General features: G+C 38.4%; 1 protein-coding gene across 6 annotated transcripts in view; it reads right to left on the bottom strand.

Annotated features, from left to right (window-relative positions):
- ATP11C (ATPase phospholipid transporting 11C) overlaps window positions 1-17,080 on the bottom strand; it is a 172,510-nt gene that overhangs the window by 95,122 nt on the left and 60,308 nt on the right. For all 6 annotated transcript variants that reach the window (XR_006890347.1, XM_046673520.1, XM_046673517.1 and 3 more), the window contains exon 2: window positions 996-1,115. Coding sequence is in view for 5 of the 6 variants with exons in the window: in XM_046673520.1 (XP_046529476.1) it covers window positions 996-1,115 (120 nt within the window). In the remaining variant the exon portion in view is untranslated. The remainder of the gene's footprint in view (window positions 1-995; window positions 1,116-17,080) is intronic.

Here is a 17,080-nt window from a genome sequence, read left to right as displayed (position 1 = left end):
CACTACCCAAAGAGAAATCACATGTATTTCTGAAAACAAAAAAAATTTTTTAAGGAAGGGCCTAGTTTTATGTTTCAGGTCCTGGGTGTTTACAAACACGCAGTGAACCAATTGTCACCAACGTCTTAGATCTGCCTTGCCAGGCTGCATGAGACAGCGAGGAAAACTATCAAGATCTGTGCCAAGCTACAAGAGACGGCAGTGGGCCAGCCCTCTAGCACCTGGCACCCAACCTTGTCAGCCAAAGGTAAAGGTTAGCAAAGTAATACTTGTAGAATGATGACTACTGGGTACTAGGGACTATAAAGAGTACTTTCACATATGGAACATCAGTTCCACTTCACTGATGAAGACATTCAGACTCAGAGATTAATTTGGCCAATGTCACATAGCTAATAAGTGGTCAGGCCAGGATCTAAACACAGGTCTTCAGACTCTCAGGCCACTGCTCTTAGCACTACACTATGCTGAAGTAAGATGATTATTCAAATGGTGGCACAGCTACAGTGATTGAACTCTTAACTGTTCAGTGTACCGAGCAGAATGCACCCGTTAGGACCCAGGAGTGTACTTGAGAAGCTCCACAATGGAGGAGAAGGAGGTACAAACATCATTCTTGAATAGCACCCTCCAAAAGAATTTAAATTATTTACAAGCTTGTCCATCCACTTAAGGGTACTTCAGGAAGCTTTGGGTAGGTAAATAATTTCTACTTTTAGAACATTTTAAGGCTTAAAGTAATACATATAATCAACAGGTACTGTGAATCATAACGGAAGGCAAGTGAATGATCTTTCAACTATAACAAGACAAAGTGATGCTTTAAAAAAAACAGCCTTTCAGTGGAGTAATTACCACAGTTGGTATATGATTGGTACAAGTGCACATCTATGTATACATATATAAATGTACCAGCTTCCTCAGAAGCATAAAGACAAATAAGTGCATTCTCTGGTTCACCATATAAACATCTATTGAGTTAAAAAACAACTTACCTTAGATGAGACTATTCTATTATCACAAAATTTTTGTGCAACATAAGTTTCTGTTTCTGAAACTGGATGATGGCCAACAAACACTGTGCGTGTACCAACTCGTTTCTCTTCTCCAGCACACTGACCAAGAAAAAGAGGAAAAAAGTCAGTTTTTCATCACATTTTTCCATGCTTCTAGCAAGCTCAGAATTCTTGTCTAAGCATGTTTGGCTATAGTCTACAGAGAGAGTAATAGGGAGAGGAGAAAACCTTGTTAGAAAATTCAAACTCCACTAAGCTCTGTGTTGCTGACTTAGGGCAGGTAAGTAAAAGTGTTGCTTGAGCCAACTGTTCTGAGGCCAACACTGCAATTCTAAAATGTGTAAATTAAGGAAAAGTACCCTGGATAAAGAGAACAAATTAGTGGTTACCAGAGGGGAAGGGGGTGGGGGGGGGGGGCGAAAGGGGTAAAGGGGCACATATATATGGTGATGGATAAAAATTAGACTATTGGTGGCGAACACGATGCAGTCTATACAGAAACTGATAAATAAGAATATACACCTGATATTATACATTGTTATAAACCATTATAACCTCAATAAAATAACTGAAAAAAAAGTATGCTGGAGAAACAATATTGTTACTGCCAATCATTTTTCTTTCATCCACAGAATCTCAACCATTACCATCACAGCAACACACTAACTTAAGAATGGTCAGACTTGGAATATTTAATTTATTATACAACTATTGAGGACAACCTTGTCAATTACCTTACCAGACAGCAGAAAGCAGAATGCCAATTACTTCTAAACACAAAATAACTACTTATAAGTATTTAGAAACAGAATGGCTGCCTCTATTAATGGAATGATTAACTACATCTACAAAGAAATGTTGTAATTCTCTGGCTTTTCAGGAAAGACATTCCTTTGTGATCTCTCAGAGCCTATTATCAAAAAATCTCATTTCATACAATATATCGCTAATGTCACTTTTACATTTTTAAAAAGTAGGTTCACTGAATCTAGAAGTTCCAAGGTTGAGCTCCACTTTACCTCACCCTTTTATTTCACTGAGGCTACACTGTTTTCTTAAATCAGGATAATATACTTTTTTATATAAAGTTGGGATAGTCTCCTTTGATGGTACTATATCATCATGTTTGAGATGACCATATGACAGAAATCAAAATCCACTTATATATTTCATTCCTTTTTAAAAAGACATTTCCCCAACCTAAAATGTTTTAAAGTATGTAGCCAAAGATTTTCCTTCCTTTCAATGATTTATTTAAAGGTCAAAGATGTAAATCTCTACCCCCAAAATAATCATTTTAAGCAAGACTACTTAGAGCTTTCAAAATTCTCCAAATATCTATATTTGGGTGTATTCTAGTCTGAATTTTTGTACCTCATATAGATTTTATAGGGAAAGTGGTTTTTTAGTTAAAAGAAACAAAAATCATCCCAAAATACAGATAAGACCTCTTGCCTCACCACTTTCATTTAAACTTATTATTTAGTGGGATATTGCCTTCAAAATCTGTAGGGAATCAATCAAAAAGTAATTGGGATAAATTGAAGTAGGAGAGATTTAGGCTGTATATAAAGGGTAACTTCTGGAAATCTACCCTGGCATGGGTTAAGGGAGCTTATGGGAATCTCTATCCACAGCAACCTGGAAAAAGTCAACAAGTATCAGTGCTGGACGGCTTAGCTATTTACCCACTGGCTTAAAGATAGGGCGTTAGAACAACTGATTGTACAACGTCCTTTGCATGCTAAGAGTCAGTGATTACCAGGTAAATTTTCAAACAGTTCCTGGAAACCAGTAAACAGTACTTTTACCGGAATCGTAGCTACATAGATTTTGTAGGGACTGACTTCTTTGTTTGTAACTGTAACATACAGGGTCTGACACAGCCTACTGATAAAAGTACAAAATTTTCCATTCTGCAAAACGTAAACTCAAAGTGAACAAACCTGCTAAAAGAATAGTTTATTCTGCTTTACCCCTACCCTCACCTTCTGTTGCAAGTTACAGCCTCACCATAGTCTCTGCAAGAGACCTGAACCTTATAACGTACCAATTTGAATTATAGAAATTGTCGAGTCTATATACACCCTGTAATTTACAACCTTTAATTTAATAGTCACATGGTTGTTTAGTTTTTCACACAAGCAAGAAGTGGCTCTAGAGTAAATAAGGAAGAGCTAGCTCTTATGCCAATTCTCAGATCATTCTACCAATGGAAAGGGGGAAGAGGAAAAGAAAAAGAGGTAAAGGGTCAGTGAAGCAGCTCTGCCAATACAGATTGTTCCCCTCAGTTAAGAGTGGTCACTGATTAACTTAAAACAAAACTGAACCATTACTTCCCCAATTCTGAATTGTCTTCAACTTTCTTCCCTGGCAGGTAACAGTATTTCAGAGAACAAAAGAAAGGAACAAGTATCATGCAATTTTTCAGGCACATGATATTTTTATGAATTCCCTACATTTGAATAGCATTTACAGTTTTACTAAGAGCTTTCCCCATACATTATCTCTCTGATCTCTTTCGAATAAAGCCTAAGTGACCTCTATCTCCATTAAATTGGAGAAAATGGATTGAAATTGCTGTGCAAGTTGGGGTGGAGGAGAGAGAGATCCCAGCAGTGATAACTGTTAGATGATGAAATAGGAGCCTGAGAGAATTTATAGAACGTCCACTCCTGAGGATTTTTCAAAAAAGGGCAGTCTTCTCAGCCCAGGCAGGTTTTGTTTGGGAGGTGCCTGAGAACTGGGGGTGTGGGTGGGGTGGGGTGAAACAGATGACTTTTCTACGCCTGTTTACCCTAAAATCTGATGAACATGCTATTTCTAGTGGAATGTGCTCTAACTATATAACCTTGTTTGGTTTGCATAAAAATGGCAATGCTGAACTTGTGTGTAAATTCGCTGTAATTTTCTACTTGCTGCCAATGTAGAGTGTTAAAACAGTGGTTTTACTTCCTGTGATTTTGAATAACATTGGTGCCTTAGCCAAGGCAGAGAAACTCCAAGTAGGAATCACAAGAACATTTCCCATGGAGATGGCACACAATGTAGTCCAGAGCGGGAATGTATGATTTCCTGCCACCTCATAATGAATTTTAATTCAATAAGAGTCCATCCTGTGTTAAACTGTTTTCCTTCCAAATATTCTTAGGAACAGCGTTTCTTAAAACTGAAATATGTTGGCACCAATTCTATTTTAATGACTACAATAAACAGAATAAAAACACATTAAAAAGTATATTTATAATATAGGAATTAACAGAGAAAACAATTTAATTTTCTTCAAGATAAAAATCACTCTTTTGTATTCTTGATTTACACCTCCATTGTATAAACTGAATTTTCTAAAATAAATAAATAAATAAATAAAGCACGGAATTTATACCAAAACATAGTCACTCAATAAAAATCAGAGTAAAAGGGTACTGTTACTCAACTAGTACAATCTTATAATCCTATGCCTTTGCTAGTCATAAAACATAGAAAGCTGTTGGAAGTATAATTTGTTTCCTGACTGCCTCTAGACTAGTGACTCACTTAAAAACTGAGAGAAAATAGAGACCTCAATACAAGACTGTCACTATAAAACTTGGCACAGGATCTGAAATACAGCTCACATCTCCATCTTTTCCAGGTGTTGGCCGACTTAAATTTATCACTTAGTCATAGATCAGACGTTTTTGATTCTGGCCATACTTTGGCTTTAAACATAATACCAATGCCTGAGTCTTTTATTTAATATTTAATTTTTCTGGAAGCCCCCCAGGTGACAATTCTAATTTGCAGCCAGGGTTGAGAAAACTGCTACAGAATCCCCATCTCTGATTTAGTGATTGCCCTTAACTAACATCTTACAAGTTTTTAGTATACCAGCCATAATCCTACACTTTTTCTTTAAGTAATTAAAATAATTTAAACAATTTGCTTTTCAAAAGATAAAAATACAAATAACCCTCAAATACTGTGCCCTCCAACCATTTTAAGCTGCTCACAAAATGAGATTCTCCTTTAATATTATTTTGCATGTGGTTAATTCCCATCAATTACTCAGATCATTGATAAAGAAAATTACAGGCCCTGATATAATGCAAAGCTACTCAGGTTATCAGCAAATCATCACTGATGCCATCCATTGGCAATCACGGAATTATTTTTATTGGTAATCAGACTGCTCTTTGTGAGTTACTAAAGCAAATATTAAGTATTTACGTAAAATGAAAAGTCCTTATTAAAAATCTGAAAATTTGGCAATGATTTAAAACTGTTTTCCATGCCCCAGCCCCAAAGCTATTTTCTTCTCTGAAGCACAAGTATTTTGAACAGCATAATCAGTCTTAAAAAGGCCAAATGAACTCAAAACTGAAAGAAAGAGCATTTCATTCAAATTTCAGGCATCTATTAAAATGCTCCCAAAAGTCAGCATTTCTGCACTAGGCTTGGAGGGGCAGGGTGCAGGGAGGAGAGCACTAACAGCGCTAGGAAACATTCCCAGTGTATTAAGCTTCTTGGTTAAGATTGCTGTAATGTATTCAGAGGTCAAATTGCTGAGGTTTCCAAGCCCATTCCATTATAACAAGCCAAGAAGAATAATCTTGATGTGTAATTTACAGTCATAAGTCTAAAATGAGACTTAAAATCACAATTTTCAGATTTTGCTTTTATCGCATCTTCTTAAGTGATTAAGCTCTCTCTCCCTCCTTTGCCAGAGGTAGAGAAGCAAGACCAAGACAAGAGATTTTGTCTTCTTGCCTTTAAAGCTTAATTATGGTCATATTAACTGAAACTCTCAAACACCTGATCAAAAGACAATCGAATATTCAAAGTAAATCCCTAGACCCAAAGATTATCCCTAATTAGATATCACGGGATGGCAACACATTTAATTGAATAGAAACTGCTTTAGGAAATGGACATTAAGCCCAACAAAAACAAACACCTAAATCAGCAAGCACAATGCTTAGGAAAAAGCAGTGACCGTGTTGGAAGCTCAGAGTTAGACTTTCATTATCTAAATGTGATCCACTGAGCAGTTTCATTTCACCAGGACAATCACTTCCAAGGATTCCCAATCTGTTCCCCTTCGCCCACCATGCCCTCACTCCAAGGACCTCAGGGCTACAGAAATGTGGCTCTAAAACTGAAATACAGCTCTTTTACAGGATGGCTAAAAAAGAGTCGATAGATCAAAAATGTAGTAAGCATTTAGTGATTCAAGATTCTAACAGAAAATTTTTTTTAATGATTCAGAGATTCTTCCATTTATAGAAAGCAACATGAGTTTCTTTAAGTTGGGGCTGGGGCTCAGCAACTCCACTTTCCTTGTTACCAGTATTTCTCCTAACCCAGAGCCTGATGGTATTACACACACAAACTTAACTAGAAATGAACTGAGGCCTCAGTTCTACAATGTCTGAGAAGTTACTTTCCACTTTCACTACCCACATCTACACCACCACCTTGCATTCCCAACACTAAACAAACTTTAAAAATCTAAATAGGGAGATACATAACTTCTAAGGATAGGAACAGGGAGGCTGACTGACAAGTCAGCTAAGCATTTACCATAGCCCTCAGGAAATGGATAAAAACATACATGCAAATAGAAAGCAAGTATAAAAAAGCCCCCAGGACCTCAAAGCCCCACCTGGCTGAAAAAAGAACAGAATAGAATACAGATCACAAACCTCAGAGGTGCGAGGGTAAAGGTGGGACCATCTGCCTACCAACATGTGAAAATTTGCTAACACAATGGCAGCTAAATCCTAGAGAGAACGCTGCAGATTATCAAGCAATTTGTACCAACTCCTGTGATCCCTGGAAACTTCTCCAGAATTTGGGAAGACAGCCAATTGTGCCTTGAAAGTGTGTGTAAGTGCAAGGGAGGTGGCAAAGGAAGCACCAGAAGACTGGTCTGTTCCTTAAGACTTCAAGGCAGTTCTCTGGTGCCCTGACCTCCATTATTACAACCATTTGACATCTGTTTTGTTACTCTTCTCCAAAGACCTGATTTGCCTTTGTAACTTTTGATTTTAAAGTTTCATTTTTAAAATATTAGTATTTTGTCACACATAGTATTTTCTCATCTTGTAAAGTTCTTTTCTAACTCATGCCTACAATAAATGGACTGTGATAAGAAGTGGAACTAAAAATCGAACTTTCGAGGAAAGTTCAATTGAACTTTTGGTTTTAGGCAGGTTAAGAGGATAGAGGAAGACGAGCATAGATGTTAGCTCAGGGCCACTTGATTCCTCAGCAAAAAGAGGAGGATTGGTCGCAGATGTTAGCTCAGGGCTAATCTTCCTCAAAAAAAAAAATTAAAAAATAGTATAAGAGGAAGAGATAATCTAGGTATTCGCTATGATGAAATAAGTACCCCCCCAATTGTAAAAGAGTGACTGTAATATTGTACACTGAAGCTTCAAATATGTGTACCAAAATATACATAAGGCCTAAGCAGATATTTTTCGTGCAGGAGTTCCTTAGGGTTGGAAGATTTTCCTCACTTTTTTTTTTTTTTTTAAAGATTTTATTTTTTCCTTTTTCTCCCCAAAGCTCCCCGGTACATAGTTGTATATTCTTCGTTGTGGGTCCTTCTAGTTGTGGCATGTGGGATGCTGCCTCAGCGTGCTTTGATGAGCAGTGTCATGTCCGCGCCCAGGATTCGAACCAACGAAACACTGGGCCGCCTGCAGCGGAGTGCGCGAACTTAACCACTCGGCCACGGGGCCAGCCCCAGATTTTCCTCACTTTTCTTTTTTTTTTTTTTAAAGCTTCAGCACATGGTTATGTATCCTAGTTGTTAGTTTAGTTCTCTATGAGAGCTGCTGCCACAGTATGACAACAGACAGATGGGTGGTATGGCCCCACGAGTGGAAATAAACCTGGGCTGCAGCAGTGAGAGCACTGCATCTTAACCACTACACCACTAGGGCTGGCTCTTTCCTCACTTTTTAGAGATCTCATAGGTAAGAAAGTTTTATCAGGGCAGCAAACAATAATACCTAACAATGGCAAGGTAAAGAACCACTCGATACCTTAGGGTGAAAAATGCCTTTACCAATATCATTACCTAGAAGAGAAATTCTCATCCAAAAATCCCTTTCTACGTAACCAAAGAATTTTTATTACAGTATAAGAAGAGATAAACTCTGGCTACAGCAAAAAAAATACACTGTAAAAGAAGTGTCTGATATCCCGAACAGGGTTTCATCTCCCATTTCAATGATAGCATCATTATTATAAAAGTGATAATAACTTTCCTAGAAAGGTCCAGCAGTTCAAATATACGCTGGAGTGTGTCCAGTGAAACTAATGAATACATCTTTACCCCCGGTATTGTTAAATATCACACAGAAAGCAAACTAGCTAGAAAAAAATGTCCAAGTTATAAATGCAGTTAGTTTAAACAGAACATCCAAGCTATACTTATTTTTTAACATCCCCAACAAAAGAGGTAGGTAAAAAACAAGTTTTCATTGTGGAGCATGGCTGAGTTGGATAACCAAAGAAAACAAGGGGAGGGGCTGTGAGTTGTGATTCTAGCCTCACAGAAGATAGTCACTTCTTCAGTAAACATTTCTAGCCTTCCATTCAACCACAATATCATGGCCAACTTACTGGCTCAAGTTGTCTTAAAGAAAGTCTGTGTTTTGGGGCCAGCCCCGTGCCCAAGTGCCTCTGCTTCAGGGGCCCAGGGTTTCGCCAGTTCAGATACTGGGCATGGACATGGCACTGCTCATCAAGCCATGCTGAGGCGGTGTCCCACATGGCACAGCCAGAGGCACTCACAACTAGAATATACAACTATGTACTGGGGGCTTTGGGGAGAAGAAAAAGGGGGAAAAAAAAAGATTGGCAACAGATGTTAGCTCAGGGCCAAGCTTAAAAAAGAAAGTAAAATAAATGTCTCTTTTTGATAAAAGCATCCTCCCTATAGGCGAAGGCTTTTAGGGCAAGGTTTAGAGGGAACAGGAGAAGCAATAAAGAAATGACCCTAGGAAATACTATTGATATCTACGGCCTTAGTCAGTTAAGCCTCAATTTCCTTAACAGTAAAATAGGGTCACATGACTTTCAAGACTGCTTACAGTAGGGTTAACAAAACACCCAAAGATCACTTCAAAGGACTCTAAAGGTCATTCAGGTGAGAAGAGGGTGAGGCTTACACACACCAACTATGTGAATATTAAAACCCCAGGAACTGGGCCAGCACAGAATTAGAAAATGGTCTCAATATAATTTAGGTGTAAATGGTTTGTTTAAAGTAAGAAAGTTTCTGGCTCTAGAGAAAAGGCACAGACAATTCTGATGCCACCCTGGTACAAAGGGGCAGGGTGAGTTACAGCCCATTGGCACAGAGTGTGTGGTGCACATGAAGAGGACTAGACTTGGCCAGGGAGGCTATCAGGTGGCATGTTTGACCACAATGAGGGTCACTCAAGGAGTCCCCTGGAGGCTGTTGTCCATAACAAAAGCAATTAGTCCTTTGGAATTGTTGATGTGGCACCATGGGAATAAAATTAGGAATTCATTTCTCCCTTTATGGCAGAGCACATGGTCACTTGACAACTGTACTAGAATGATTGACATTGTCTCTAAATCTCCCTTCTCTGCTCCCAAAGCTTTGGATTCAAAGCTGCTGCATACTATATAGATGGGGTGCTGCTACAAATTTAACCATTGATCTATTTGTAATTATCCTAAAACACACTTAAAAGAGATATTAGAAATCAACAATGGGTTTGACGTATAACTTTCAGTATACTGAAGCATAGAAGATGAGCATATCAAATAAATTTATTTATGGCTTAATGGCATTATTTATGGCTTGTGTGTAATAAAAATTGTTTGGTTTCTGAAATTTTAATATTCCTTTCAGTATTGCCAACTAGGAATGCCACAATAAGATGGACTGGCAAGAATATCACAATACATCACTCAGTGCTATCCAAACTGCATTACGTAGAACAAGTTAATAATGAAGTTCCTCATAGGGGGAAGGTTGCTTCTGTAACCTCTCCTCCTGCTTATTCACAACGCATATTGATGTAATAAAAGCTCTAAAAAGTCTTGAAATAAAGAAACGTCTTAATCCTTGTCTAAGTCAGCATTTCCCAAAGAACTCTTTTTCCCCACTCCCAAGGAAGATCCAGTGACATCATGTTCTGTACGACACAGCAGGGCAATGCTACCCTAATGTATTTCTTAACTCATCACAATCAGTTATACTGGCAAAGCATTCAAGGGTATGAGGTGAGATAACTTAAACTGGTGACAATTTCTCTCCCTATATGTCAAATATAAATAAGAAAAATTAAGAGTTTGGCCGTGATCTCAGGTGGGTGCTTTTGCTTCTAAGGCTTAATTATGAAAGGCAAGAAACCAGATCTTGGTTCTCACTGCCTTCTACTACCGATTGATCTGTGTATGTCTTCAGGAAGTCCTGACATTCGTTTCACAGGTAAGTTGAAGAGAGACTGACTAAATAATCTGATCTTAGAGGATGAAGGGGAATTGGGGTCAGATGTCCTTCTAGCAATAAAACTTCCAATGTGAACTTGAAATGTGGTTTTGGATGTTGTATCATTTGCTACCTGTTTCAGCCTGAACCATAAAAAATAAACACACAAAAAACCATTCAATGGTGGGGAAGAGATTACCTGTTTGAAGATACAGAATAATTTACAAACCAACACACATGAGAAGATAATGTATTCAGGATGAAATTTATTTGTAGGCTTCAAAGTAGAATAGGAGGGAGACAGAGAGTTTTTTTTTAAGTATGCTTTTCAGTGAGAAAGATTGGTCCTGAGCTCACATCTGTTGCCAATCTTCCTCTTTTTTTTTTTCTCCTCAAAGCCCTCGTACATATTTGTATATCCTAGTTGTAGGTTGCTCTAGTTCTATGTGGGATGCTGCCACAGCATGGCTTGATGAGTGGTACGTAGGTCTGCGACCAGGATCCGAACCGCAGGACCTTGGGCTGCTGAAGCAGAGTGTGGGAACTTAACCACTGGATCACGGGCCCAGCCCCAGGAGGGAGAGATAGAGGAAACATCATGAAAAGTTACAAAGACCACGGAAGGGCTCAGTGCCTTCAGGGCGCTAATTTTGGTACACTAGAAGGTACATTGGCTCTTTCAGGTTTTAAGGACGGCCATTTAAAGCACCACAGTGTCAATTTATTTAATGGTAACCTTTACATGTGAAAAAATGAATGCCTTCTCAAATGTGCCTATTACCCAAAGGAAATAGTTTATTCCTCTGATAAAAAAGAATGAAACTTATGTTTCAGCACCCAAGGTACAAACAACTTCAAGTCAAAACAGGTTAGAATTAACTGCCATAAGGGCAATTTTAAAAAGTAATGAATCACTTAGAATTACAAACTTTACTTGTACAAAAGGTTTTTGCTATAAAATGAAACACACACATACACAGATAGAACACCACTTGAAAGAATTTTGATTAGAGCAGACAACAGTCAAAATGTATGACCTCTCCAAAACAAATACTATTCACAATAAAGGTCACACCACCCCCAAATCAAACACTTTTTGTTGTTTTTTACCAAGTAGGACAAACAGTTTGAGGTTCTATTCAAGTATATGGCTGAAAATAGCAACGGGATATTTCCAAAGCACACATAGGGGGTATCTAGAACAATTCTAAGAATTTACAGCCAACATTAAAAATATCTGGCAAGCTTTGAAGAGGAAAAATGCTTTCAACTAAATCATGAAACAGCACAGTGGTTGTAGCATTAAGCAATTGTTGCTCAGTGGAACACAAGCAGATTAGTCATGACCGGTACTCGATAATTAAATGTTTGCAAAGACTCAATTCTCCTGATTGAAATGCATTTCACTCTACTTCACATTATTATAAAAGGCATGTGTGTATGCAAACGTGTTAATACATTTCCAAGTCCATTCTTACTCTACTTTGTAAACTCAGATATGATGTAAAATCTTCTAAACATTGACAAACAGAAAATAATTACAGCACTAGTTAAGGTAGAAAAATGGCAGAAACCAACAGAATACAGATGGTACAGAATAAAGTATATTTGGATTTTTTAGCATTATTAATGAGGGTCATTTATGGTGGACTGATGACTGCGGATGGGCAGGAATAATCTTATAGTCAGTGTCCTTGAATACTTTAAGATGTCCAGTTTACATCCCTGTGTGGTTCCCAGCCATTTGCTACAGTCTCTGCCCTAGGCAAAAGGCAAGCAGGTACATCTCCTCCCCGGGTGTTGGGCAAAACTAAGCTTTAAAAAAAGTGAGAAATAAAGACAAACAGAAAGGAAAGGGTAGAAATACAAACGTGTCATCAAATCAAAAGAAAATTAGCTGTGATGAGAACATTCTAAGACTGCATGGGGCTTCTTCGTCATTCTCAATGTAACTCTCAAAAGACACCTCTAATAGAAGAGTTTCTAAGCAACACATACATTCAGAAGGAAGAAACTTCTTTAGATGTCAGATTAGTCCTTTAGTACTCATCTTCGATTCTAAAAATGGTGCGTAACAGGAAAAGGTGGGGTTCTTCTAACAGTTGCAAGCCTTTCTTAGAAGGCAATGTACCAGAATGCTGTTAGACATAGATTTTACGGATTTAGAATCCATTTCAGTTCAGCGTGTCTTTGAGCTTCACTATAATTTTTCATAATGTTGAGCTATAATGCGAGATGAGGTATCAAAGAATGAAATATTTACCGCAAATAAGGGGAGCTTCATTCATGTATTTTAAAAGTAACATCCTCCTAGGATAGGCAGAATTAAAAAAAAGAAATAGAAAATAAAATGTGTTGGTGAGAATGTGAAGAAACTGGAACCTTGTACATTGCTGGTAGGAATGTAAAATAGTTCAGCCTCGGTGGAAAACAGTTTGGTGGTTCATCAAAAAGCTAAACAAAGAATTACCATGAGCCAGCAATTTTACTCCTAGGTATATACCCCAAAGAACTGAAAACAGGTGTTCAAACAAAAACTTGTGCATTAATGTTCATAGCAGCACTATTTACAATAGTTGAAAGGTGGAAACAACCCAAATATCCATCAACTGATGAACGGATAAACAAAATATAGTATATCCATACAATGGAATATTATTCAGGCATAAAAAAGGAAGGAAGTGCTGATACATGCTACAACATGAATGAACCTCAAGAACATTATGCTAAATGAAAGAAGTCAGATACAAAAGGCCACATAGTGTATGACTGTATTTATATATATGAAATATTCAGAATAGGAAATTCCACAAAAACAGAAAGCAGATAGGTGGTTTCCAGGACCTGGGGGGAAGGGAGAATGGGGAATAACTGCATAATGGGTATGGAGTTTCCTTTTGGGGTGATGAAAATGTTACAGAATGTAATAGTTGGTGGTTTCACAACATGTGAATATACTAAATGCCACTGAATCATTCACTTTAAAATGGTTAATTTTGTTATATGAATTTCACCTTAATAAAAAAAAGCAACACCCTTGCCTAATACCAGGTCACAAGGCAAAACTCTTAACATGGTTGATACATCCATTCAACCAGTGTTTATTGAGCCCCTACTGTGTGCAAGGCAATGGAGATAGATGATGAATTAAAAATAGACACGGTCCCCGCCTTCAAGGAGCTTATAGTATACAAATCGGCTAAGTGCCAAGAATGAAGGCAACGCAGCACTCTAAGAGTTGACCCAGCCAGGATCAGACAACAACCCCATACAACACAAGCCTCATATCGTTCCTCCAGTCCCCTCTTTAATGGTTTCCCACCGATCTCAAAACTGAAAACTAAAATCCTTACTCTGACCTGCAAGATCTGGCACAGAGTCAGGTCTCTTCCTCCTACTTCTCCAACCTTGTCGGGACCCAAGCCTCTCCTGCTTGCTTTCTCTGTTACAGCCCATTGGCTTTCTTTCCATCCCATGGAGCCCCAGGCCCCTTCCTGCCCCAGGGCTTTTACTCCACTGCTTCCCTCCCCATAAAATACTCTTCCCTCTCTTTGTCACCTTCTTAACTTGTAATCACCCTTTAGATCTCTCAACTGTCACTTTCTCACTAAAGTCTTCCCCAACGGCAACTCAATGGAAGAGAGATCAATAATGTGTTCTCCAAAATCTAGGTCTGCTATAGGGAATTTACAATCAGCAAAGCAAAGCAGGAAGAAAATCTTAATTCACCTTCTCAAAAAGCTATAACTCCAAGTGTCCCCCAAATTCTCAAACTTTCTTGTCAACATTCACCCAAAGAAATCCTTTGTAGATCCCTCGACTATGCAGAAAGTGTTTTTTTTAACCTTCTGATTAGTTTCAGCAAAAAAAAAGGCAATGATTGTGACAATAAGAGCTTTGTATAGTCTACTGACAATTTAGCTCATTAAACAATTTAATGTGACTGGTTATTGTGATGCCTTGTTAATTGATTTATATACACTTCAGACAATTTTATTCTGAGCAGTATTCAGATTCGTCACTTCCAAATGATTAAACAGTTGATTAAAAAATGGTGGTTACGGTCATTTCTATTTAAAAAAAAAAAGCCAGGCATCAGGCCAGGAATATAATCTTCAATGTAATACTGCTTCTGTGAATAAAATCAGAGTAGACATATTATTTTGACTTCCATGAACATAACCTGCCATAATGCACAAGGACAAATTCTAAGAGGTTTTCACGAGGGTCCATCATTTGGCTAGCACACACTATGGAACAGAGGCTAGGACCAAGGCAAACAATTCAAATCAGCCAGCCATCCACTCTTCTCTTTTCAAGTCTACCTAATTTCATAATCATAAACTGAGGCAGGGTATTTTTCACAGCACTGACTTCCCTGTAAGCAGAGCAGACAGGAACATCACTGACCTATAGAAAGTCTCACACCAAAAAAGACTGCTAAAGCTGTCAAAGGACATTTATACAATAAAACATTATCTTTGGGTTTGTTAGATGTGAAAATGAATTGCATTTTAAAAAATAACATTTCCATTATTAAAAGATAGTAATTTGTGGGGCTGGCCCCGTGGCTGAGTGGTTGAGCTCGCGCGCTCTGCTGCAGGCGGCCCAGTGTTTCGTTGGTTCGGGTCCTGGGCGCAGACATGGCACTGCTCATCGGGCCACGCTGGGGCGGCGTCCCACGTGCCACGGCTGGAGGGACCCGCAACGAAGAGTATACAGCTACGTACTGGGGGGCTTTGAGGAGAAAAAAGGAAAAAAAATAAAATCTTTAAAAAAAAAAAAAGATAGTAATTTGTACACATATTTGACCTAACAATTAATAATGAACTTTGCACAAATGGTTTACTAATAAATAACAAACAATAGCATGTAATTGGCACCATTATTTCTTGGATCATACTTTCCACTCTTAAAGAACACTGTTGGGAAATTAACACAAAATCTAGATGCCCCCTCCAAGTGGAAAACACGACTAGTTTTTTTTTCCCATTATTTTTCACCCACACCCCTAAATGTTTATAAATACAAAATGCCAGTTCATGACATACGTCTAAACCCTTCTGAGATCAAATAATTGTTTCTATTTGGTCACAGCAAATACCTCCTTCTATGAAAGAATGTTCCGAAGGGTGGGGTGTGGTAGGGAAGGAGGACTGCAGGTTGAAATGGCTGTCAGTACAATAGGTTGGGAAAGAAAGTTATTTGTTCAAATGAAACTCCAAATGAGAAGATTATAATTCAACATTCAAGAGAAGGACAACTGTAAAGAAAACTTCTCCTTTCATTAATATTCAAAATACATGCAAGTGAATTTTCTCCCTTTAGCTTCTGCTAATCCTATGCTGAGACTACAGTGGAATTTTTGTAGAAAAACAAACACATAACAAATGGTATATTTCAATCACAAAAATTGCCACTTACTAAAAGTTTTAGCCATCCTGATAGGAGAAAAGGCAAAAAAAAGTTTAAAAAATGTTTGACATACACACCATCTTGCTCTAGAGCTCACAAAAATGGAACCTAGTAAGATGATTTTTTTTTTTAAGGTGGTGATTTCCCTAAAGAAAATCCTTCTTTCTTCCTAGTCCCCCACGCTAACTATGTTTCTGGGACTGGGAAATCTCAGGTTACAACTCAGAGAAGATGAGCCCAGGGTTCTCGAGGCCCGCACATATCTTGCCTTGCCTGGGTGTGTGAGCTGGTTTTAAATTCCATATGCTCTACCTGTCCCCCAAGGCGACCAATCTTCCCCCTGCCAGCCAACAACTCTCCCCCCTTCTTTCACCTTTTGCCATTGTGGGAGGTTATGAGTCAGCAAGCTGGGGCCGACTGGAGGAAAGCCCAATCACTTAGCTCCTTTTTTCCATACTCTACCTCTCACTGACCTCTGAGCTAGGCTTGCACCCCAGCTTCTGAGATACAGTTCCTGACATACAATCTCATGGGGCTGACAGAAAGAACACAAGTAGAACATAAGTGAAGGGAGCATATAAATACGTCTGCAGCACACTGCCAAGTAAACACAGAGGGAGGAAGCAAGAATAAGGGTTGCTGAAATGCAGAGGGTGACTAGAGCCATAGAGCTAGACTAGGAAGATTTCCAGACTAAACATGTCCGAGCCTTGGGTAATTCTGGCCTCTTCTAATCCAGAAAATGACCAAATTCACTTTAAAATCTATCATATATTTCATGTGTCATGCTCCAAAGCTAGAATTTGGATAAAATGACAAGAGAACCTCATTTTCAGTCATATACTGTGCTTGGTTTCAGGGCTTCTCTAACACAGTCTGACCTTTCCTAGTCATTCTAACTGCATTTTATACTAGTAGTCCCCAGCAAGAAGGCTCTGCTCTCACCAAACTGGTCTCCTTCTTCCTTTTCTAAGTATCCCAGTTTATTCCCAACTGCTGTTCTCCTGGACTGGATTTACCTGCACGAGTCTCCTTGAAAGTAAACTAAAGGTTCAACTATGCTAACTTCAGCAACCTAATTAAGAGACCCTGTAACACATGGAGGACTGTAGATACAGAAAATTGGCAAACCTTTATAGATTGGCTTCTTCCTCAAGGTGATTAGCCAGTAATTCTTGGAGCTCTGTGT

The sequence above is a fragment of the Equus quagga genome, chromosome 10 (genome assembly GCF_021613505.1).
Source record: "Equus quagga isolate Etosha38 chromosome 10, UCLA_HA_Equagga_1.0, whole genome shotgun sequence".
Lineage (NCBI taxonomy): Eukaryota > Metazoa > Chordata > Mammalia > Perissodactyla > Equidae > Equus > Equus quagga.
The sequence above is the reverse complement of the archived record's forward strand: the minus strand, read 5'-3'. Positions and strand labels throughout refer to the sequence as shown.